General features: G+C 39.8%; 2 protein-coding genes across 2 annotated transcripts in view; one reads left to right on the forward strand and one right to left on the reverse strand.

The window, feature by feature from the left end:
* Positions 1 to 27126, forward strand: part of LOC126875564 (uncharacterized) — a 92548-nt gene that overhangs the window by 45697 nt on the left and 19725 nt on the right. The window lies entirely within an intron of this gene.
* On the reverse strand, positions 14319 to 14987 carry LOC126875563 (uncharacterized). The gene is made up of 2 exons (XM_050638514.1): positions 14946 to 14987; positions 14319 to 14798 (listed from the first exon to the last, which is right to left on the reverse strand). Exons 1-2 carry the CDS (start codon positions 14985 to 14987, stop codon positions 14319 to 14321), a joined length of 522 nt encoding a protein of 173 aa, XP_050494471.1.

Genomic DNA, 27126 nt, shown 5'->3' on the forward strand with positions numbered 1-27126 from the left:
GTGCTCACAAAAATCTAAGTCGGACTCTTTACGAAAACGTGGAATACCCACCGAGCGTACAGACACTAAGTAACGCGCTAATACGATCTCACGAGAGAATGACTCTCCGTCGCGGTGATGCTGCAGAGGAAAGCTATGATGAGGCGTGTCTGAGGACACGAGATCATCGGATTCGTCGAGGATAGCCTTCGTTCAGAAGGTGAGGGGATTTGGCGTTGCTGCTAATTGGTCAATCTCCATATCGGTGGTTAGAAAAAGATACTAGCTGCCCTAGAGGGAAAGTTGCTAACGGGAAGCGTCGTTCGCGAAAAAAATAGATTTTCCCTATCTTCCCGTAGCTGGGACAAAGACTGTTTGTTTGAAGGACTTTAGTCAACTAAATCCTAAGATTTATAACGGCCCTCAGGCTAGCTGAACACGTACTGCGGAGACGCACCGACATCTGGCAATCATCTTGCTCGAAGAATAGGGTCAACGTGTGGCGAGCCACGGGACAGAAACCGTTGGAATGTTTACTGTCGCGTGCCGCCACAAATATTTCTTTTAAGAAGAACTATAGAATTACTCCATACCTTTGTTAGACAAAGCGTTCATCCCGTGACCGCGGCTACGTTCGGCGACTGGCTGCCGCCTCGAGCCCAAGCTCATTATCACAACTCGCGAACAATTACAATCGGATTAGATAACTATAATTGTTTAATTACAGCTATAGTAGACTCTAGATTACAATGTTGCGGGATTATTCAAAATTCCAAAGGCTCCGGTGTTCTTTCATCTCCGACATATATGTGTATGTGTGTATATATTATCCATAGGCGCAGGTATTACGAGTGCAATTGTTTAAGAGAGTACATATATATGTATTATCGATTAACATGTTTGCCTTCGTTGTGTTAATACATAATTTCCTAGCGGGCAACGGCGCGAATTATAATTCCTTGTATCAGAAGATATCTTTCATGTTGAGTTAAGTCAAGATAAACATTCAAACATTTACCCATTAGGGACAAGATGTCGCAGGTTGGAGTCCTGCTACTTGTATATCACATAGTCTACAGGGCACTGTTTGAATTCGTCCGCATAAGAAGTGTGTTGGCTGGTCCTCGTATAGATCTTGATCGTCTGGATCTAGATAGTCGTAGCAATCCCGGCAAAAGTGATGACTGTTGAAAAGATAAGCAGTGTTAACTAGTTGAGCACAGTAACAGGATTGTATTTCTTCTGGGTCTTGTGGATTAGCCACAGGTGTGTCTACCTCATAAAGGCTGTAGAGTTGGTTTGCTTGGTTCGGGTCAAAATATCTGCGACCCATTCTGTGCATACACACAAAAAAAATAATTAACATATTTTCTTTTAGTTAATATTTAGTATTGTCTCTTAGCTTGTGTACCATAAATGGTTATTAATCTTCTTATTAACATATAATAGTGCATTATATTTTATTAATTATTATTTGTTATTTGTTAGTCTTCTTAGCTAGTTACTCATAAAAGTTATTAATCTTTTGTTACTACATAATAACGTATTATGCTGTATTAGTTATTATTTATTATTCCCCCATTTTTTTATCATGTTGCACGTGTTGGCTGGTGTCCCTAGTATGTAGTGACTTTTATTAATATCGAATTAATTGTCTATCTATTAATTATTTTTAACTTTATTTCAGTGTGTAGTATCGTGGACGAAAGGCCTAAGAAATGTCGGGCGAACTATGAACAATGTCCCGAGAGCCGAGGCGCCGTCGGGCCCATCAATGTGTCATCGGTCTTTTCAAGTGCATAGTTTCGTGGAAAAGACCTACGTGACTCTGGCCACGAGCGTCTGCAGAACACGTGTGCGGTGGGCCTAGGAAAAAGACAACAGAATGCGGCAACGACCAGAGAGTTAGTCGAAAAGCAGAGAGTGCGAGTCGAAAAGCAGAGTGCGAGTCGAGGAGCCGAGTGCGAGCTGAGCGGAGACAGAGGTTGCGAGTGGCGTTGCCGAGAGAGTGTGGATTGCGCTGTTTTCTGTGCGTTTGGCGTGAATAGTTCAAGTTGAACAACAATCGTCTTTTTCTGTCTGATTAACATCTCTATTGTCCACTCTTTGTAAACACATTATATCACGATATTACAAGTGGATGACGTGTAATTCGAATAGGATTAATATTATTGTATGTTTATAATAATGTATATAATTACCGAATGTATTTCATTGCGCATGCGTGAGAGCTGCTTCACGCTCGTGACGGATTTCCAAAATAGCTGTTTGTATACGTCTTGAATAAGAGTGTGGTGTCGTGCTATGTAACTTTTATTTAATACCGAAATAATTATTTATCTATTACGTATTTTCAACTCTATTTTAGTGAAGTGTTATTTTCAACTCTATTTTAGTGAAGTGTCAGCAATGTTGTTTTGTGTTCGTTGTGATGTGTATGTTTACAGTGTATTACTTCGTTCAACATTGTTTTGTGTTTGTTGTAATATATATATATATATATGTCGGAGATGAAAGGAAAACCGGAGCCTTCCCTTTGCAATTTTGAGGAAGCCTTCTAATGCTTTAGTCTAGATTTTATCATAACTGTAATTAAGCAATTGTCATTTGTAATTGTTTGACATTTGTGAAAGCGAAAGTGGGTTCGAGGTCACAACTGATCGCCGAACGTAGCCACGGTCACGGGATAAACGTTTTGCCTGACGAAGGTGTGGATCGATTGTATTGTTCTCCCTAGAAATCACATAGAATTGTATTTTAGAGATGCTGATATAATGGGACTCGCGTTGTATTAGGAATCAATCTCCAGACAGAAACTGCCTAATATCGGCGTTCGGATCTTTCTCGATGTTTCCAAAGAGTATACAACAAACTTTTGACAGAAATTGCCTAGCAACAACGATTGGAACCTTCTCGATGTCTGCAGCGAGCATATAACAAACAAATGCAGTCGTACAGCGAAAAAGATTTTCATCAGATATTCATTCGTGTGATCGCCTTGGAAAGTGATACATCGAGCAATTTACCGAGTGTCTCAGCAATCGTATTTTTGTGTTTAAAATTATTCTACGCATAGCAAAGAGTTATCCCGTTGACCGTGGATTCGTTAGAACCCCGGAAACATTGTTAATAGTGTTAATTAAATTCATTATTCGTTAAACCTATCAATCGTTAATCTCATTATTCGTTAAATTTATTATTCGTAAAACATATTATTCGTACCTCTTATTGTTCGTTAAATTTATTATTCTTTAATCTAATTATTGGTTAAACTTAACGTCTGTTAATCTTATCATTCATTAAACTCAATACTCATAATATTTTGTAAAATCTTGTATATTCGCGTAAATATAATCTCTGTCTCGTAAAACGATGGCTAACTCAAACAAAGAATCGTTACGCGCCTTAAATCCTAATGATAATCCGACATATATATATACTGTGTGTTATTTTAATGTAATACCGTGTGGATATAAATCGTTGTCGAAATTATTAATTACTAATAGAATTATTTCACTGTTTGATTATAAGGTGGTTTGTATTTATGTAGCTTTTGTTTAATTGGTTTAATTTAATGTGTGCATAGTGTAATGTGTCACCAGTCACTATTGTATAATACAACCTTATTTCTTAATGCCAGATTTAATATAATAATACTATAGTAACTCAACACAATATGATAATTTCTAATTTTAATCATGTTTGGTCATTAATACTCAGTTAATCTATCTTGATTAATTTCTAGCCTATTTTAATATTTACTAGCTATTTCTATTTCTTTCCTATTAATCTGTCGTTACTTCGTACTTGTGATTTATTGTTATTTCATATTTGCATAGTATAATTTTTTAAGCTAATCTATGTATTATTAGTTAAAACCTGTTTATTGAATTATTATCGTTTGTAGTTTCTTGAATTGTTTTCCTTCGATGCTGCGTTGCTTACTTGGAACATTTACATAATGAGTATTTGACATTGTCTGGTTCTTCGTTATGCTCTAAACACTTATTATGGGTACTTTTATTTATCCTACGTTTGTATGTATAAAAATGTCATTTAATTAATTTAATTTAATACGTGGGTATTGTATTGTATCAACTATCGCTTTTGTGTATTATAAAATCTATTTCCATATGTCAGATACAATAATTTAACAATATTATATATGTTAATATAGTATAACACCTTCTTATTCTAGTTATATTTGTTATTGACATTCGGTTAACCTACCTTAATTATTCTATAACTTCTTTCTACACCTATTAACTGATTTTGTTTCTTCTTATCGAGGACTGCTGCGTCAATATTGATTTATTTGTAGTAATGTCATATTTTCTTGATTTTTCAGTTTTCTTTTCCATTGGGCAACTGTAAGTCTATTGTCGAACATCAATCATTGACTGTTATCGTGCTTCTTTTAGTTTAATTGTAATATTCTTGTAAATTTTTAATAATATTATTTTCTTTCATATATGTCAAAGGCAATTGAGGTTAGTTTATCCATTCGTTTCAGCTGACAGTCATATACTATGTTCTATGGAGTGGATCCATAATTTGTCTCTGCGGAATTCCTATATGTACACTTCCTTCTACGATGATGAATCGTGCACTAGGTAGTTTTCACTTTCACTGCCTTTTAATTATTTTATTGAATTAACACATTTTATATTTAAATAATGGTTAGAACACAAATAGTAATCTTCCTTTTGTCTTTTAGGTTTCCACTATCTGCACTATTCGACAAGCAGTGTCATACTTCCTTTGGTTTAATCATAATATTGTTATAAACATTTAGTAATATTATATTTTGTATTAAGACAATTGAGATTAATTTATCCATTTGTTTCAGCTGGCTGTCGTATGTTATGTTCTACGAATGTGGACCCATAACCTGTCTTTGCACATACACTTCCTTCTACGATGATTAATTGTTCACAAGGTACCCTTCACTTTCACTGTTTTTTTTTTATTGTATTGAATTAACACGTTTTATATTTGAATAATGGTTAGAGCACACATAATAATTTTTCTTTTTTCTTTTTCTTTTAGGTTTCCACTATCTGCATTATTCTTGCCTTCTGAAATCGTTTCATTTATTGATTATTTCGGTTATACGCTAATTTTAACTTGTTTAAGTGCACTGTTCGCCTAGTCCCTTTCACTTCAATCTTGACGTTTTGAGTTTCTAAAATTTCTAACACTTATGCGGTCCCGGATATTGATCGGAAAATTTTCCTCTGCTAGGTTCCTTTAATAGATATACTAGGTGTTCTATTTTGAAATTTTGCGGGCCGATTCATCTGTCGTAGTATTCTTTTGATTTTAACTTGGATTTCACCAAATTTTCTCTTGCCATCTGCTGCACGGTGTTGATTTTATCGAACAGATCTCTGAGGTATTCTGCGTATGTTAGTAGTATGTTAATCTTCTTCGATTATTATTTCACCAGTGGGTTCTCTGGCCAAGTGCCCTAGTTCGTGTGGGGAGAATTTCGTTCCTTCGTGTACAGAGGTATTATAAGAAAACATGGCTAATTTCACCCATTCGTCCCAATTTCTGGAATTTTCGATATATAACTTGAGATACACGTGGCGTGATCTTTCGATGAACCGTTGCTTTGTGGGTGATATGCTGTCGTGGTGCATCTTTTTATCCGAAACCTCTTTACTACCTTTTTTTTTTATTAAGGAAGATGTAAAGTTCGCTCCCTAATCGGTCAAGATCGCTCTTGGTGAACCGAATCGACAAATGAATTGCTTAATAAAAATGTCTGCTATTTCGGCCGAAGTGATTCCTTTGATCGGAATTCCGAGCGAGTTCTTTGTTAATAAATCTTGAATCGTTAATATATATTCGTTTTCCCTTTGTGTCTTTGGTAATGAACCGCCGATATCCATACTGATTTTGTCGAAAGCTTTGTCCGGTGCATCAGTGAGTACCATTGGTTGCTTCGTTTTTATTCTAGTTAAGTTCTTCAATTGACATTCTTTACATATTCTTACGTACTCCTGGATTTCCTTCTTCATGTTTTCCCAATAATAATGTTGCCGTATTCTTTGGTAGGTTTTCGTTACTCCTTTGTGTCCTGCTACGGACGATTCGTGTTTTTTCCCGAATTATGTTAGTTCGCGCTTCCACTGGTGGGATGGTTACTTCCCTGGTGCAAATGGTAATGTGTATTGTTTTTGCTAAGAATACTTCCTTCAATTTCTTGATTGTACGTGTCAATTTCTCATTTACCACGTCCAGCAAGGTTTTTAACGAGTACAACAAGTTTTCCGCTGTTATTGGGACGTTTCGGTTTTCTTTCATGGGTAAAGATATTATTTGTTTTCCTGAGTCTTGATATAATCTTGCTCTTTCAAACATTACATCTCCATAATGCGGTAATTTCCTTGCTTCTTTTATTTCTAAGGCTCCTCTGTCCACCGGATTTCCTTTTGTATCGATAAAAATCACTTTATGATCGTTTACTTTCACTATCGAATCTCTTGCTTCTGAGATCTTCAATTCTGTAAATACTGTGGGTTTGGTCCTTTCTTCCCGTTGTTGTGGCAACTCAGAGCACGATAGGGAAAACTCCTCTTCTCTTGATATTTCGGCATCGCTTATCTCATGATCAGATGCTTCTTCACCGGTGTTTTCGTCGGTGTCTTCCGCAGCCTGATCAAAATATTTTATGGGTGTTTCTTGTGTAGTAAGGTATTCTCGAATGACTGCTCTTCTCTGATTTCCTGGACCATGGGATTGAGGGAGGCGAGGCTTAGCTTCAAATATGGGAGAGTTCTCGGTTGACGTGATTAATTCAAATCTTTTAGAGGTGGACAACGAACCGGTGAATCTTCTTCTCATTTCCTGATTGGCAGACATACCTCCGGGGAATTTCTAGATAATCCGCTAATTAGTTAAAACGCTAGTAGCGTTTGCTTTGCCTTCTTCATATCGAATGTCAAATTCAAAGTTCGACAACTTTAATTTCCATTAAATTTTAATTAATTAACGAATATGGAATATATATAATACAAAAAATAAAATAAAATATCTATAACTAAACAAAATCGATTAATAAACTAAACTATCCGCGAATCGATCAAGAATAAGAAGGATTATGTATGACGAATTAGCAAAACATAATAAATGGAACAACAGAATGATATACTACAATCAGTTAACGAAGATGGAATATGTAAAATACAAAATAAAAATGAAATCATTAAATAAACCCAACTAATAAATCGAACGAACCACGAACCGACCAAATAAATTAAGAAATAAGAACGATAATATGCAACGTAATAGTAAAGGAGAATAAATGGAACAACAGGAGGACACACTTTGATTAATCAGCAAGTATAAAATATACAAAATGATTGAATAAAACTAATTAATAAACTGAACGAGCCGCGAACTGACCTGATAAATCAAAAATAAGAACGACTACATACGACATAATAGCGAAACAGCAGGAATACATATTTTAATTAATTAACAAACACAGAAATAAAATGGATAAAATCTGTACGACTAAAATAAACCTGTTAATAAACCAAGTGATTAAGAATAATTAATACCGCAATAAACTTGGAGAATTACATATGGAAATTTTACTATGAAATATATATACAGGGTGGTTGATAGCTGGTGGTACAAGTGGAAAGGGAGTGATTCTACGCGAAAAAAGAAGTTGAAAATATAGAATAAACATTTTTTTAAAATTTTTTGTTTTTAATTTTTTTAAAAATCTACAGCGAGATCCGTTATAACGAGACGTGATAAAGTGCACGAGCGAAAATTCAAAGTCGATTTTCTCGAAAACAAAGCCTCAAACGAAAAATTGGTCGCCGAACGTAGCCACGGTCACGAGATAAACGTTTTGCCTAACGGACGTCTGGAGTGGTTGTATGGGTTTTCCGAGAAGTGTGATTGTGGCGGCATGCGGCCTCGAGAGCGGGCCTAGCCACATGTGAGGTTGCCTCGGAGGTGCCGATACAATGGGACATACATTGTATCAATAATCAAACTCCAGGCAGAAACTGCCTAGAAACGGCGTTCGGAACTTTTCGATGCTTCTAACGAGTGCGTATCAAATTCCAGACGAGGCTGGTGTCACGACCGGCATACTTCAAATCCGACGGACTGACGATAGAGATAAAGATGTGGCGGCACTCGGCGACAATGTATATCGCTGAAGCGCCTAATGAACCATCAACATCCCAACGGTCCTTTCACCGAAGGTTCTAGAAGAAAAAGCACGTGACAACGATCGCGGACGCCTAGCAAATGCATGGACGGCGGGGATGTTGAGGGATGACAAAAGAAAGTAATCGGATCCGATCGAAAGGAAAATCATAAGTCAGTCTTAGAAAGTCACGCCTAGAGTTCGGAAGTAGATTGTAAAGTGTATTGTTGTTAGAAAAAAATAAAGTTTTCTTTTTTTATTTTTCACCTCAAATTTCTTTTTTATTTTGTTATTTTACGTGACACTGGCATTCGTGCGATTGCCTTGGAGAGTGACACATCGAGCATTTTCGTCAATCGTATTTTGCGCCTAAGATTATTTCACGCTTAGTAAAGAGTTATCTCGCTGACCGTAGATTCGTTTGAACCCAAAAACATTGTTAATAGTGTTCATTAAATTTATTATTCGTAAATCATATTATTCATTAAACTTACTATTCGTTAAGCTTATTATTCATTAGACATATTATTTGTTAAGCTTTGTGATAGTCTTGTATATACGTGTAAATATAATGTCTGCTTTGTGAAACGATGGCTAGTCCACGCGAAGTGTTGTCACGCGCCCAAAATTCCGATCCTAACCCGACATATATATATGTCGGAGAAGGGTCAGGAATAAGGTTGTGGGTGTTTGATGAATCTTCATTGCAATCGGTCATCGTCGTGTTATAACCTTGTATATAAGGTACGGTCTGTTAATACGAGTATGGATGCTACCGACTCGACAATCAACCGCGGCGGTTGGACATTCGCGATACTAGTGATGTTGGTCTTAGGTTCAATAACGAATCCGCGGTTAACAAGATGATAGATGTACGTGCTCACAAAATCTAAGTCGGATGCGTAATGTTCACTGGTCGTAAGGGGTTACTCTTTTCGTCGATGAGATTGTCACGTAATTTTTAGGGTTGGTTGATGAAAATAAAATATAGTAACACAACTATTAACTTTGTTTTAATTAAACTTTATTATGAATTCAGCAATCACAATGTAACACACACTGAATTAACATAAATCACAATTCACTCCAACCACGTTATGTAAGACTTAGTTACAACAATACGTTAAGTACGCGACTGTTATAAGGGTAGAGACCGGTATAGATATGTTGACTATTCTAAGGATACAGAATAAGTGAGTCTTTCTGGCGATACCATGTCTGAGGAAGGCTAGGGGTGGGTGTGTCTAAGGATACGGGACTATCGGATTTGTTGATGACAATTTTGGTTAAGGAAGTGAGGGCAGCAGACATCGTCTCCGATTGGATAATAAGACGGTTGGTGGACCAGGAAGGGTTTTAGCCGCCCTCACGAGAAAGTTGCGAAAGATGTGAAGAAAACCAACTTTCTAAGCTAACACGTGGTAGACAATAAACGTAAAGGGAAATCTAAGACAGGAAATACTCGCTTGGTTCGAAGGACCTTAACTATGAAAATGCCAAGACCCCTGGTGGGTACTTATGACTATTGAGGGTGTGCACCAAGAATGTGCAGACATCTGGGTGCCATCCTGTCCGCGGTGTGTGGCCTGGTCTCTGATGTGAATTGACGTTACAATAGTGTCACGTAAAAATAGTAGGAAAATAATAATAAAAAGAAATGTTGGGTTCTTGAACCAGAGTTCGAGATACCTTTATTCTATAATAAGATTACAAGTGTGCGATTAGACCGTTAGCGAAAGACTAAAGCCTCGATCAAGACCCAGCCCTTCTAGATGTTCGTTTATCTTATACCTGCGTGCCGAATTCATATTCCTTTGTTTTGAGTTGAGTTGAGTTGTGCCAGGCGGTTCGGGTTTCCTGAGTCGGTTGGAGATATTTGTCGACGTTACAATAGTGTCACGACCAGCTCAGTTCAAGACCGGAGATAAAGATGTGACGGCACTCGGCAACAATATATATGGCTGAAGCGGAGTGCCCAATGAACCATCAATATTCCAATGGTGCTTCCGTCGAATGTTCGAGAGGAAGGCGTGCGTGGCAACCGTCGCGGACGCCTAACAAACTCTAGGATAGTGGAGATATAGAGTGGTAACAAAAGAAAAATAACCGAATCCGATCGGAAATCGAGTCGTAAGAGTCAATCTTGAAAAGTCACGCCTAGAGCTCGGAAGTAAATTGTAAACCAGGTGTTAGAAAAAAACCAAGTGTTTTTATTTTTTCATCTTAAATTTCTTTTGTTATTTTTTTGTTATTTTACGTGACAATAGCTTGAATAAGTTAGGAAAATTATTGTAAGTAAAATGATGTTATGAATAAGATTTGGAGAAGGGACAGTTTGGAAAAAAAATGTTATTTTAGGCTGGAATTTGAATTTACAGATAATTATTTATAGTTCAGGACTGTAATTTAGAAAAATACGCGAAACTTTTAGTAAATATATATAATTCTTTACTTTGTATTAAATTTTTCTATGTACTTTACTGCAGTCTGCTACAGGTAGTATACCAATAACTAATTTTTTCTACGTTCGTTTTACTCATATTCTTAAGAATGATGTAAATAAAATGATAAGAAGAGCGTATCACAAGAAACGTTCGAACGTGTACGCGAATGAATGGTCAATAGCATGAAAATTCTTAATTAACCTCTTTACATTAAATACTTTCACGTGTCATTTCTTTTCTATGAGAAAAATTTGAATTGATCCTAAATAAATAAGGTTTTAGCGTGGATAATGATTCTGATGTAACTATTTTCATTCATATAACTCATATGTCATTTGTAATTGTTTCTAAAATGATTTCAAAAGTTAATAGAAAGTTGTATACTTTTTTATTTTATTTTCTGATTTGAATTTCTATAAAATTTGTTAAGAGAATTATCTTCTTTGTCGAAACTGAAAAATTAAAATATAGCGCCTGTTCATTTCTTAAAAATTAGTTTATATACAAAATGTTACTCAAACATACATGCCTGTATTTATCATATTTCTTAATTATTTAACTATTACGTTATATTATATTTCAATTTTTGTATTAGACATCTTTAAATTAATCAAACATCTAGTTGTTTTAATTATTATACGTTTGTTGCAATTAGTTCATGTTTAATAACCATTGTTTTCTGTTTAATTAACATCTGTTTAATTCATTTATCATTAATAAACTAATCATAATTATTTACAATACTACATTATAATAAATAAATAATCATCGATTTTCTGTTTAATCCATTGTAATAAATCCATCTATCAATAAATTGTTGCATAGGATAGAAACCATTGGAAATCCTAATTTCTAACATTTCTGAATAAAGAAATTCTATAATATTGGGTTGCCAACCCAATACATTCATCCACACGTTTGCTCTTTCTATTCCGAGATAAAACCTCAACAATATGGAAAGCCAAATTAACGAAGGTAATACAGAGAGCAGAGAATACTAACCAGAAGCAGAAGAGTTTCAAGAAAACATAAAACGCGGACACAAACTAGGATGGCTGAATAAAGTTACACGAGAAAGGCATGACACGTTGCTAATTTTTTTTTTTTAAGTTTGTATTTATTTATTTACATTTTACAATTTGTCCAGTAGGACATTTGGTAAAATATTATAGTGGTATACTAATATAACATGTGGGTGGCTACCCCCAGCGGAGTACCATCATCGTGTTTGTTAGGTTATGTCCTTTGTGAGATCTGTTGGGTGTTTCCTTTTTAATCTTCTTTTTATGCTTGATGTGTCGACCGTTTCCGCTGCCAGCCGGTTTGGGTGCGTTGCTATTCTTTCTCCGTGCCTTCTTGCATTTTTGTTAATCTCCTCCTTGACTGTTGGTATTCCCAGGTCTTTCCGAATGTCCTCGTTCCTAATGTACAATGGCACGTTTACTATTGTTTTGAGTATTTTCGATTGCGTTGCCTCTATTTTGGTTATATGGCTCATTGCTGCTGTTCCCCATAGTGCTATTCCGTACGTCCAGATTGGTTTTATGACCATTTTATATATTTTTAGTTTGTTTTCTATGCTTAGTTTGGATTTTCGACTTGTTAGCCAGTACATTTGTCTCTTTGCCACCTGTATTTTGTCTATTGTTGCCTTAATATGCTGTTCCACGTGAGTCGTGAATGTAAGTGGAGTTCTAGGTATTTGACTTGCCTTGTTTGTATTATGTGTGTGCCGTTTAGTACAATGTTTGGTGGTTTCTGTTTTCGCAGTGTGAATGTGATGTGTTTGCATTTTTCGGGGTTTGCTTTGATTTGTTTTGCTTGAAGCCACTTTTCTATTTTTGTGATATGTTCTTGTAGTAATGTAACTGCTGTTGCAGGGTTAGTGTGCCTGACTAGTACAGCTGTGTCATTCGCGAATGTCAGTACTTTGCTATTGTTAGTTGTTGGTATGTTGGCCGTGTATAATGTGTATATAATTGGTCCTAGGACGCTTCCTTGCGGAACTCCTGCCTTGATTTCTTTAGCTTCCGGGTGTGTGTTTTTGATTTTTACTATGAAGCTGCTACTTCTGCTGCTTAGGTATGATTTGATTAGTTGGTATATCTGCCCCGGGAACTGTTTCCTGATTGATTGTAGTAGGCTAGTGTGGTTTATTTTATCGAATGCTTTTTCGATGTCCATAAAGAGTGCCGTGCAGTATTGTTTTGTTTCCAGCGCCTGTAGGATTTCATTGACGAGTCTGTGCGTTTGTTCTATTGTGGAGTGTTTGTTTCTGAATCCGAATTGGTGGTCCGGTATTAGATGGTTCTTCTCTATTATTAGTTTTATCCGGTTGTAGATTATTTTTTCTAGTATCTTAGAGAACACCGGAAGTAGAGAGATTGGTCGGTAGGACTGGACCAGACCAGATGGATTGGACCAGACAAGGGTCTGGTTTGGGTATCATTATGATTTGTGCCAGTTTCCAAGCTTTTGGAAAGTATTGTGTGGCGGATGAAGAGAGAGTTGTGCGTTTCGTCCCGGAACTACCGGTGGACTCGTCAGTAAGGCTATGCCCGGTAGTCCCTGCCTTAGACGTAGATGGAGTCTCGCTAGGTGTGGTATTTGTATCAATCGCTCGTATATTCGACCGCTAGCGAGTTAGACAGACTCGTTGTCGTCGTAGCCCTCTAGTGTTGGCGGTTGGTACCAGCGGATCGCCCGGGAGGTGTTGCGCAGCGTTGATGCCTCGACCTGTCTGCGTCCTATTGATACCGATCCGCCACAATTGTATTCTTAGTATTGCGTTTACTATTATTGTGATTTGTCTTATCGCTTTTGACGGTTTTTCAAGATTTTGCCGTTAATTAGGTCGATCCCTGGTGCTTTATTGTTTTTTGTTTTCTCAATTCTCTTGTACTGTTGCTTTGGGTATGGTGTAGTGATTGTCAGTTGGTGCACTAGTAGTTAGCGCATCCTCGTCCGTATGACTATTGTGATTGCTGTTGTTGATATTATGTGGTGTAAATGTGTTGTAAAGGTGGTTGGAAAATTCTTTAGCTTGCTCTTCGTTGCTTCTTACCCATGTGTTATCTGCTCTTCTGATTGCTGGGACCAGTTTTATTGTCTTCTTTATTTTTTTCGTGGCTTTCCATAGGGAGTAGTTGGAGTTCTCGTGCGCAGATAGGATGACCATCCTACGCGTGCGACGGGGGTGCTCCAGGAACCTCAATGAATTAACTTCTGTTGCACCCTCTTCTCGCGTCCTCTTGTTCGAGCCAGTACTAGTATCTCCCGTCTATTGAGTTGGCGTTAGGGGGGTTCTTGCCCTTAGCGCTGCGCTTCTTCAGGCGTGGTCTGTTGGGACGGCGGTGGGGCGGCTCTAGGTCGCCTGACTGCCATCCTTCTCCATCATCTTATCCTGCAGGGGTGAGAGTTTTTCTTCCTCTCTCTTTCCGCTCGCTCCTTCGCGAGCATAACTCGCTCGCAGAAGTGGCGGACGGCCTCGTATTCCTGTGGCCCTCTCAGCATCGCCTCTATAATCGCTGGGAGGGTCAGTGTTCCTTCTGTGGCGTGCCGCAGGAAGTGTCGCGGCAGCTCCCACGCCGGGCAGAGCTCCAGGGTGTGCTGCGCCGTGTCCCTGTCCTCTCCGCAGTGGTGGCAGATGTCTGTCGTCTCCCGTCCAATTCTCTTCAGGAACTCGCCGAACATGCCGTGTCCGGTGAGCATCTGGGTCATTCTGAATGTGAGCGGGAGACTGTGGCGGCTTCTCCATGCCGCCCAGTGTTTGGGAGGACCGCCTCCGCGTCCCGATGTTCACCTCCCTCGTTGATCAGCTGGGATCGCCACCGGTCCCACGTGTCCTCCTCAGCGGTTCCTATGTCGTTCGGAGCCGCTTGCTCGGTCGGATCTTCTCCCGGATGCCATGCTCTCCGGTGGGCGTATCTCTTTTTGAGCGCTAGTGCCCGGAGCTCCCACGGAGGGGACGCAGCTAGGGCGGTCGCCGACGCGTGAGACACTGTCCGGTATCCCCTAATGATTCTGATGGCGGTTACCCTGTGTAGCCTCCTCTGGAGCAGGATGCTGCGGCGGTTCGCCATCAGGTCGTCCGCCCATACCGGGGCCCCGTACATCACTCGGGACAGAATGACGCCCTCGTAAAGTCGGCGCACCGCGTCTCCCGCCCCGCCGATGTTCGGTAGCAGGCCGCACACCTAAAACACAACTCACATGGAAACAGCATACTGATTCAATAATAGACAAAATACAAACAACAAGGAGACAAATGCATTGGCTAACAAGTCGAAAATCCAAATTAAGCATAGAAAATAAATTAAAAATATACAAAACGATCATAAAACCAATCTGGACGTACGGAATAGCACTATGGAGGACAGCAGCATTGAGCCATATAAACAAAATAGAGACAATACAAGCTAAAATTCTTAGAGCAATAGTAAATGCCCCATGGTACGTCAGAAACGAGGATATACGGAAGAATACCAACGGTCAAGGAGGAGATTACCTGATGTGCAAGAAGGTACAGAGAAAGAACAGGGTCTTTGTGTAGCGAGCCACGGGACAGATACCGTTGGAAGGTTGCTGTCCAGTGCCGCTACTGTAGTATAACGTTATAACGTATTACATTATACAGTATTACGCTTATATAGTATAACGTTATATAGTATTGCGTTATATATATGTCGGAGATGAAAGGACATCGGAGCCTTCCTTTTGGTACTTGGAGAAAATCCCTTATCACCGTAATCTAGATTCTATCATAGGCGCAACTAAACAATTGTCGTCATTCTATCCCATTGTATTTGTTCGAGATTTGTGATAATGAGCTTGGATCGCCGAACGTAGCCACGGTCACGGGATGAGCGTTTTTACCTAATAGAAGAAGTACCAATATTGAGGGACACACGCTGTCTTAGCACACAAGCCCCGGGAAGGAGCAATGTCGGCTCTACGCGGGTCTGCCTAGTAACGGCGCCTGGAATTTTGTTGATGTCCCCGGTCAATATGCAATTGACAAATGTGATCATATCAGTCTTTTATTCTTGTGATCACCTTGGAGAGTTTACTCACATCGTTTTGTCAGTCTGTTAGAACGATACCGAATGTCACTTTGAATATCAAAATATATTCCATTGAACAAAGAGTTTTCCCCATTGCCTGTGGATTCGTTATTGAACCTAAGAACATTGGCTTTAACATCTAGAGTGCCTAATCACCAAGGTTAATTGTCAAACTCAGTAAAATCAACATTTGTACATATAATTATAAATATAATCTCCATTGAACAACAACGATGACTTGTCCTAATAAAAATACGTTACACGCCCCTAAGTCTAGCGACCACACGACATCAGAAGTGGGATCAGTGCCGTTTATAACTATGCAAGAGAATATAACTATCATGCGTGAGTTAATTCAGACGCTAGTGCAAAAACCGAGTACTGAACCTAAAAATTTATTGCTTCCGCGTTTTAACCCTGAAATCGCGGGTTCCGACCCAGTTGCAGTTGTTAATCTGATCATGAAAGAAAATCCATTACAAGGCAGTGCGTTATTTTCTGCTTTAAGTTGTGCTCTAGAAGGTTCTGCAGCACAATGGCTTACGCAAGTACTGGTTGGTAGAGATGTTACCTGGTCAGAATTTAAAGACCTTATTACTGTGCGTTTTGGTGGCAAAGAAACAGCAACCTCAACGCTAATGAAGATTAACGAAAAACCACTGAAGGACGAAACCATGGGAACTTTTGGCATTCCTTCCTGCTCCATTCCTTCCTGAAGGTGGGAAAATTCAATTATGGCTGAGGTAATCAACGCTTCCGTCCTTTTTCAATTGGCCTCACAATATCAGCGTATTGAACGGGTAGCACTTACCAGTGATATCAAGACTGAGGATCAATTTCTAAATGAAATGAGAGCTCTCTCTTACGCGAAGAAGAGGCCGGCATCTTCGTCAGACAACTCATCAGCGAGTTCTGAAGCTAAACGACATAAGCCTCCTGATTACCGGAATAAGTGCCTCCAATGTAGTTACTACGGACATAACATAGCGGAGTGCCATAAAAGAATAAAATTTGGGAAGCAGAAGAACATACGAAACCCGGAGGAAATTCGACCAGCCGCATTATCAAAGGTGACATGTTTCAAGTGTCGAGAGTGCCATATTGCGCCTAGTTGTCCGTTGTTGCGGAAAGGGGAAAATAACAGCAGCACACCGAAAGGAAGCTATAATTCCAATAACGAGCGTCGGGCCGACTTCTGCGTAACGGAAGCTTCAATTGGTAGATTAACTCATCTGGGTGAGTCGTTTCCATTTTACTTCGATTCTGGAGCTGAGTGTTCGCTGATTAAAGAATCTGTGGCCATGAAATTTTCCGGTAAAAGAATGACTAATACAGTAGTAATGCGAAGAATAGAAGATACTTGTATTAAATGCACATCACAAATTTTGTCCGTATTAATGGATTTACATTGGAGATAATTTTTCATGTCCATGCTGATAGTTATTTAAAATATGACATAATGATTGGTCGCGAAATTTTGAACCAAGCGTTTGACGTAAATATCACTCAAAACAGCATCGCTATTAGTAGAACAAAAATAATTAATGCATATAATAAAGCCACTGAAAACGAGATCAATATTAATGAGGTCGACACCGATGTTATTGGAGATGATAAAAGCCGATTGATTTCTGTTCTTGAAAAATTCAAAGATTCATTCATTACGGGTTTCCCACGTGCTCGCGTAAATACAGGTCAGTTAGAGATACGGTTAATTGATCCTAACGTCACTGTACAAAGGAGTCCTTATAGACTTAGCGAGGAAGAGCAAGAACTCGTATGTGAGAGGATAAACAAATTAATTGAAGCAAAAATTATACGGCCCGATAATTCTCCATTCGCGAGCCCCATATTACTCGTAAAAAAGAAAGATGGCTCAGAAAGACTATGCGTAGATTGCCGAGAGTTAAATAAAAATACGGTCGCGGATCGGTATCCTCTACCTCTTATTGCGGATCAAATCGCGAGATTACAAAAAGCGAGGTACTTTATTTGTCTGGACATGGTCAGCGGGTTTCACCAAATTCTTATTCATCCAACTTCTACGAAGTATACAGCGTTTGTTACCCCCGACGTGCAATACGAGTATGTAACGATGCCGTTTGGGTTGAAAAATGCACCATCCGTCTTTCAGAGAGCCATTCTCAAGGCCTTAGGCGACCTCGCTTATTCGTACGTTGTTGTTTATTTGGACGATGTTCTAATTATTGCCAACTCCATAGACCAGGCTCTGGAAGGGTTACACATTGTATTGAACACCCTCGTAAACGCCGGATTTTCTTACAATTTCGCTAAATGTTCCTTCTTGAAGACGTCGGCACTCTATCTGGCATGTGTGCTTCATAACGGAGAAGTCCGTCCAAACCCGGGTAAAATACAAGCCTTGAGTTCTTTACCCGCACCGACGACTGTCACACAGCTAAGTCCTGCGGAATCCAGCTACCATTTGTATGAATTAGAGACGTTGGCAGTTGTAAACGCTGCTAAACATTTTCGTCACTATTATAGTCGTCCAGTAATAAAGTAAATTTAAATGACAGGGTTCACAGGTGGTGGGCTTACTTACAAACTTTTACTTTTGACATTCTGTACCGGGAGGGTAAACGAATGGCCCACGTAGATTTCTTCTCGCGAAATCCCGTAGGCTTGGATCACCGTACGATTAACGAAGTCATAGAGAAGGAAATCAATCTGACCGAAATCTCCGAAGATTGGCTATTAGCGGAATAACGTCGCGACCCCCAAATTTCTGAGATCGTTAACAGATTGCAGAACGAACAGCTTGCGGAAGACGTCGCGAATACGTATAAGTTGCGGTCCGGCACCATCCATCTTAAAATACAGAGAAAAGGAAGAACTCTCTGCTTGCCCATTGTCCCGCGAGGTCTTAGGTGGTCCGTTATAAGTCACGTGCACCAGTCCATTATGCACTTAGGATGGGATAAAACGCTGGAGAAGCTGTACGAGTATCACTGGTTCGAAGGAATGGCGAAATATGTTCGTAAATTCGTAGAGAACTGTCATGCTAGTCAGGTTTTCAAGACACATTCAGATAAAATACAAGCTGAATTACATCCTATACCTAAGACCAGCATACCTTGGCATACAGTTCACATGGACGAAACGGGCAAACTAAGCGGTAAAAGTGGTTCGAAAGAATATGTCATTGTTTTGGTCGACGTCTTCACTAAATTCGCATATCTGCATCATACTCGTAAAGTAGATTTCCTTAGTACCGTTAAAGCACTTAAGTACTATATTTTTATTCGGCAGTCCTTGCCGGATAATAGCGGATCAAAGAGGTGTCCTACGGGTAACGAGTTTCAAGATTTCTGTCATGAAAAACAAATTAAACTCCACTTGATAGCAACCGGTGCGAGTAGGGCCCACGGACAGGTAAAGCGTATTATGGGTACGTTGAAAATTATGTTCACAATCATAGAAACGACCGGGCGATCGTAGCTAGACGCGATTGGCGAAATACGATTGGCTTTGAATTGCTCCACCAACCGCGTGACTAAATCGAGTCCATTGGAACTATGAATCGGTAGAACAGCAAAGACCTTACGACTCGTTGATACTCGATAATATCGAAGAAAGAGAAGTAGATATCTCCGATGCAAGACAGCAGGCAATAAAGAATATAGAGACTAGCGCTAAATATGATAAAGATATCTTAGTGATTTTATATTACGTAAGAATGAGGAAAGAAATCAAACAAAATTAGATCCAAAATTCAGGGATCCATTTGTAATAGCAGAGATTTTGGAAGGAGATAGGTATGTTTTTAAAAAACATTGGATGGTAAACGATCATACAAATACAGCCATGATAAATTGAGGAAAATGCCAGATAGTATCATTCCTGCTGAGTTGGATGTCTGTAGTGTGATGACAATGGTAATGCCAATGACGATATGAGTACACCGATCTCAGAGGATCATTAACATTATGGCCATAAGATTAAACATAGTGCCTTCACACACGCTTGGTGCGACAATGTTCTAACATTCAGTGTCTTCGCAACGCAATAACATCCGGCACTTTCGCAATATGCCCGGCGTGACTTCCAGCGCTTTCGCAATACGTCCAGTGTGGCATTCAGCGTTTGCACGACACGTCCAGTGTGGTAATACGATTCCACAAATTGAGATTCATCCATGTACGAAATTGAAAATCATCTGTCATGTCATTACAGTCTGACTGATAATTCACAGAATGCAACTGGCACTTTGAATACTAATCATAACGTTACTGATTTTTGTTTTCTTTTACTTTGTTATTGAGCATACGATCGAAATTTTTGTTGTTGAATGGGACCCTTGGCTGATTTGGACATTTGGTTAAATTTTAAATAATGTCAGTTATATTGAGTCTAATGTTGGGAAAACCCAATATTTTAAATACACCGGAGGACGTGTGATAGTCAGGATGGCCGTGTCGGAAATAAAAGGACACCGAAACCTTCCCTTTGGAACTTTGGGAAAATCCCCTAACATTATAATCTAGATTCTAATCATAGCCGTCATTAAGCAATTGCCGTCATACAATCCGATTGTATTTGTTCGAGATTTGTGATATTGAGCTTAGGCTCGAGGCGACAACCAGTCGCCGAACGTAGCCGCGATCACGGGATAAACGTTTTGTCTAACAAAGGTATGGGGTAATAGTATAGCTCTCTTTAAAAAGAAATAGCTGTAGCGGCACTCGATAGTAAACATTTCAAAGGTTTCTGTCCCGTGGTTCGCCATACGCAGACCCTATTCTTCGGGTAAGACGATCAGCAGATATCAACGCATCTCCACGGCACACGTTCAGCTAGCCCGAGGACCCGTTATAAATCTCCAAAAAGATTTAGTTCTCTAAAGTCTCTCAAACAGACAAACAGTCTTTGCCCCACTACGGGAAGATAGGGAAGATATATTTTTTCAACGAATGACGCTCCTCGCTAGCAACCTTCCCTCAAGGACGGCCAGCATCCTTTTCTAACCACCAACATGGAAATTGACCAATTAACAGCAACGTCAATTTTCCTCACTTTCCGAACGGGGGCATCTCTCCACGAATCCGATGATCGCGTGTCCTTAGACACACCCCATCATAGTTTTCCTCTGCATCTTCATCGCGGCGGAAAGTCATTCTCTCGTGAGGTCTCATTAGCGAGCTACATAGTGTCTTTACGCTCGGTGGATATTCCACATTTTAACAAAGAGTTAGTTTAGTTATACTTCCACCGTAGCCAAGCAAGTCGAGTACGATTTGGGTTTTGGAAGAAAGCGCATCCTGTTATCCCGTTGACCGCGGATTCGTTATTGAACCTAGGATCATTATCATTAGCTTCTCGAGTATCTAAGTACCGCGGTTACTTGTCAAGTCCTGTAATAATCGTATTTGCACCAGTCAATGTCTTCTCTATTGCATAACGACAATGTGTAATCCAAATGAAAATTCGTTTCACGCCGCCAACCCTATTTCTAATGTAAACCCGACATATATATGTCGGAGATATAGCAACATCGGGGCCTTTCTTTTGGAATTTTTGGGAAGATCCCCAATACTTTAGTATAGACTATTTATTATAGCTGTACTTAAATAATAAAACTTAGAAGTAGTTTTATTATTAGATAGATAGTAGATTACGTTTGTCCGAGATTTGTGACAGTGGGCTTAGGCTCGAGGTGACACAATTGGTCGCTGAACGTGGCCACGGTCACGGGATGAACGTTTTTACCTAACAGAGAAGTGCCAATATTGTGGGACACACGTTGTATTAACAATCAAACCCCGGGTAGAAGCAATGTCAGCTCTACGCGGATCTGCCTAGCAACAGCGGCTGGAATGTTGTTGGTATCCCCGGCCAATATGCTACGAACAAACGCAATCTTAAGGAGAGGACAGAATCCATCAGTCATTTATTCTTGCGATCACCTTGGAGACTTTTCACACCGTTTTTACGTGCAGTATTATACCGAGCGTCACAGCAAACGTTACTTTGTGCATCAAAATATATTCTACGTTTAAAAGAGTTACACCGTTGATCGTGGATTCGTTATTGAACCTAAGAACATTGTCTGTAACATCTCGAGTGTCTAATCACCACGGCTATTTGTCAAACTCTGTAAAAATCTTATTTATATCAGTAAATATAATCTCTGTGGTACAACAACGATGGCTAGTCCGAATAGGATTCGTTACACGCCCCTAAACCTAACGATAACACGACATATACATGTCGGAGATGAAAGAACACCGGAGTCTTTGGAATTTTGATTAATCCCGCAACATTGTAACCTAGAGTCTACTATAACTGTAATTAAACAATTGCAGTTATTCAATCCGATTGTAATTGTTCGAGAATTGTGATAATGAGCTTGGGCTCGAGACGACAGCCAGTTGCCGAACGTAGCCGCGGTCACGGGATGAACGCTTTGTCTAACAAAGGCATGGAATAATTCTATAGCTCTCCTTAAAAAGGAAATAGTTGTAACACTCGACAGTAAACATTCCAACGGTCTCTGTCCCGTAGCTCGCCACACGCAGACCCTATTCTTCGAGCAAGATGATTGTCAGATGTCGATGCGTCTCCGCAGTACATGTTCAGCTAGCTCGAGGGCCCGTTATAAATCTTAAGATTTAGCCAACTAAAGTCCTACCAACAGACAAACAGTCTTTGTCCCAACCACGAGAAAATAGGGGAGACCTATTTTTCAACGAGCGGCGTCTCCCACTAGCAACTTTCCCTCGAGGGCGGCTAGCATCTTTTTCTAACCACCGATATGGAGATTGACCAATTAGCAGCAACGCCAATTTCCCTTACTTTCTGAACGAAGGCTTTTCTCGACGAATCCGATGATCTCGTGTCCTTAGACACACCCCAATATAGTTTTCCTCTGTGGCATCATCGGGACGGGAAAATCATTCTCGCTCGCGATCTCATCGATGAAAGGAGTAACCCTTTACGACCAGTGAATATTACGCGTCCGACTTAGATTTTGTGAGTACGTTCATCTATCATCCCGTCGACCGCGGATTCGTTATTGAACCTAGGATCATTGTCATTAGTTTCTCGAGTACCTAACTATCACGGTTACTTGTCCGGTTCTATAATAATCGTATTTGCACTAGTCAATGTCTTCTCTATTGCATAACGACAACGCGTAACCCAAACGAAGATTCGTGTCACGCCCCTAACCCCAATTCTAATGTAAACCCGACATCAGAAGTGGGATACAGTGCCGGTTACAACAGTGCAAGAGCTTACGACCATCGTGCGCGAGTTAATTCCGTCGCTAGTGCAAAAATCGAGTGTGGAACCTAACAATTTTTCGACTCCGCTGCATGGTGCGCAGCTACCAATCTGATTATGGAGGAAAATCCTTTACAAAGCAGTGCCCTGAATATAATTTCAATACCGAGTGTCGAATCGACTTCTACGTAGTGGAGGCGCTAACTGGTAGATCAAGCCATCCGGGTGAGTCGTTTCCATCTTACCCCGATTTCGGAGCCGAGTGTTCGCTAATTAAAGAATCCGCAGTCTTGAGAATTTCTGGCAAAAGAACGATTGATATGGTAGTAATGCGAGGAATAAGAGATATTGGTACTAAACGTATCGCTCAAATCTTGTCCGTTGCAGGGTTAGTGGTTAGAGATAAATTTTTCATGTCCTCGCTGATAGTTATTTAGAAATACGATATCGCGATTGCTCGTCAAATTTTAAGCCAAGATTTTGACGTTATTACACAAACTGGCCTCGCTATGTGTAAAACAAAAATAATTCATGCCCGTAATAAAACCGCTGAAAACGAGATCGATGTTAATGAAGTTGACAATGAGGTACGTGGTAGTGATAAAAGTCGATTAATCTTTCTTTACGAAAGTTCAGAGATTCATCCGTTACGGGTTTCCTACGTACTCGCGTAAATACAGGCCAGTCAGAAATATAATTAATTGATCCTAACATCACCGTACAAAGGAGTTCTAATAGACTTCGCGAGGAAGAACGGAGAATAGTACGTGAGAGAATAAGCGAGTTGATTAGAGTCAAAAATCATAAGGTCTAGTAATTCACAGTTCGCGAGCCCTTTGTTACTCGTGAAGACGAACGATGGTTCAGATAGATGATTGGTAGATTTTCGAGGACTAAGTGAAAATACGGTCGCGGATCGGTATCCTTTACCCCTTATTGCGGATCGAGTCGCGAGATTGCAAAAGCGAGATATTTTATTAGTTTGGACACGGCAAGCAGGTTTCTCCAAATCCCTATACATCCTAATTCTAGGAAATATACAGCATTGGTTACCCTCGATGAGCAATTTGGACAATAAGTTGTTGTTTTCTTCAAATTCTTTTGTGCCTTTGTTCGACCCATTCGATGTCCTTTATTTGTGTAACATAAGTGCGTGCGCGTTTAATGTTTCTTCTGGAAGTCATTTTCCGGACTGCGATACTATGCTGACTCCGTCGAAAATGGGGATTCTTATATTTTCGGACAACCCTAATAATTTTGCAACTCATACTTGTCTAAATATTCTAATATTTATATTCTTCCTTGCTACAATTTTGTAAACCATCAAAGCGTTTACTACGGAAATCCTCAGGAGTAGTCGCACGCCAAGTCTTCTGTAGCATTTGACCCTTTTTAATTGTGGTGACATAAGAAATTATTTGGTCGGAGTGATCTGTACTACTCTTTCCTTCGTTGTATTCAGCAGCGGCTGCTGATTTCGATGTTGCGAACAAACGAAACGAGAGATCTTTCTTGAGATTCCTTTAACGTATAACAGCCAACGTGCCATTCGTACGTTGTCGTCTATTTCGATGATGTCCTAATTATTGCCGACTCGATAGATCAAGCTCTAAAAGGATTGCACACCGTACTAGATACCCTTGTAAAAGCCGGATTCTCCTTTAACTTTTCAAAATGATCTTTTCTAAAGGCATCGGTACTCTATTTGGAATATGTAATTTACGACGGAGAAGTTCGTCCCAATCCTGGTAAAATGCACGCCTTGAGTTCTTTACCTGCGTCAACGACCGTCACACAGCTGAGGCAGTTCATAGGTTTAGCCCTTTATTTCCGAAAATTCGTCCCTAAATTTTCACGGGTAATGAAACCCTTGTATGCGCTTACTTCCGATAATAAAACCATGACTTGGACGGATAGGCATGGAAAAATAAGGCAAAAGGTAATTTCCGCCCTGATCGACGCGCCGGTGTTAATGGTATTTGACCCGAACTATCCAATAGAACTTCATATCGACGCTAGTTCGGATGGATATGAGGTTATTTTAATGCACAAGATTGAAGGTAAAAATAGAGTAATAGAATGTTACAGTGTAGGAGGTAGCCCTGCGGAGTCTAGGTATCATTCTTACGAACTAGAAAGGTTAGCAGTTGTGAACGCCGTCAAGCATTTCCGTCATTACCTCCACGGACGAGAATTTCTTGTTGTCACTGATTGCAACTCCTTGAAAGCATCCAGTAATAAGGTACACTTGAATGACAGGGTTTACAGGTGGTGGGCTTACCTGCAAACTTTTACCTTTGACATTATGTACCGGGTAAAGGTAAACGAATGGCCCACGTAGATTTCTTTTCGCGAAATCCCGTAGACTTGGATCGCAGTACGTTCAGCAAAATTGTAGAGAAAGAAATTAACCTAACCGAAATCTCCGACGATTGGCTACTAGCGGAACAATGTCGCGACCAACAAATTTCTGAGATCGTCAATAAATTACAGACCGAAGAGCTCGCGGAAGACGCCGAGAATACGTATGAGTTACGGTTCGGCACCCTCCATCGTAAAATACAGAGAAAAGGTAGAACTCTCTGCTTGCCCATCGTTCCAAGAGGGCTTAGGTGATCCGTTATTAACCATGTGCAACAGTCAATTATGCACTTAGGTTGGGATAAAACGCTTGAGAAACTGTGCGAGTGTCACTGGTTCGAAGGAATGGCGGAGTATGTTCGCGAATTCGTAGAGAACTGTCACGCTTGTCAAGTTTCGAAAATACGAGCTGAATTACATCCTATACCTAAGACCAGCATACCTTGGCATACAGTTCGCGTGGACATAACGGGCAAACTAAGCGGTAAAAGTGGTTCGAAAGAATATGTCATTGTTTTGGTCGACGTCTTCACTAAATTCGCATATCTGCATCATACTCGTAAAGTAGATTTCCTTAGTACGGTTAAAGCACTATATCTTTATTCGGCAGTCCTTGCCGGATAATAGCGGATCAAGAGAGGTGTCCTAACGGGTAAAGAATTCCAAGATTTCTGGCAACGTAAACACTAAAACTCCACTTAATCTCAACCGGTGCGAGTAGGGCCAACGGTCAGGTAGAGCGTATTACGGGTACGTTGAAAATTATGTTCACGATCATAGAAACGACCGGGCGATCGTGGCTAGACGCGGTTGGCAAAACACATCTGGCTTATTATTATATCGACGACAAAACCCATTGGTAATCAAAAAAAGGAAAGGTACGCGAGCAAGTGATTAATAATTATAATAATTACTAGGAATTTAATAGCTAAAACTAATTCTGACTAATACATAATTGACAAAAAATAAGTACCTGAAGGAGTCGAAATACTAAGAACTACCAAATGATAGAATAAGGATAAAAATAACGAGACATTCAATATCTAAAGCGATATACGGGATCGCAGGAGATTAATTAAGCGTGACGATTGTAAAGAGAGCAGTGGATGTATGGTGCGTGCTATTGGCATGTAGAGTTATACGTATAGATCGACATAGATACGTCACAAATATCCATACGCCGTGTTGCCCTATGAGGCTTACTATAGGCCGTATTTCTAACCGTCGCTCGCGGTCCTACAGTGTCGTAGACGGATCGTCTTATCTGCCCGACGGAAGATATATAATGTATCGACGAGCGCATAGTTGTCACCAAGCAGCGAGTTCTGGAAACGTCGATTTTGGTCCGTTATGTCATACACATAAAGAAGGTGGTATATGTGATCATAGGCGCGAACGGTGGCGTGACCCGAGTGTGTGGGAGTCGTCTCCCAGAGAAGACAAAGAAATGATCGAAGAGCAATCAGTTCCTTCTGAAGAGTCAAACGTTATACGTCGAGAGGTTCAGACGAAGAAAATCCAGATCACTTAGTCTAACGCACACATCGAGAGATATCGTAAAGTCGGGTCGAAATTCTGTAACATATTAACTGTATTCATCGCCAAATAATTTGTGACGTTTATATTATTACTTATTGTTAAATGTACAAGCTATATTAACCTGTTAATACAGTGTTAAATTCATTGGACTACCTCTGTTATCTTAATCGAAACAGGGGAACGACTATTTCGCGGCGTCGATTAGCAGAATCGTAGCGAGAATTTACGCCTCTCGCTGACGCGTTTTCCGCGCGTCAAGCTAATTGCTAATTTTAATATTATGAAAATAGTTCTTCAATGATCTCCACTTTCCAAA

The sequence above is a fragment of the Bombus huntii genome, chromosome 18 (assembly GCF_024542735.1).
Source record: "Bombus huntii isolate Logan2020A chromosome 18, iyBomHunt1.1, whole genome shotgun sequence".
Taxonomy (NCBI): domain Eukaryota; kingdom Metazoa; phylum Arthropoda; class Insecta; order Hymenoptera; family Apidae; genus Bombus; species Bombus huntii.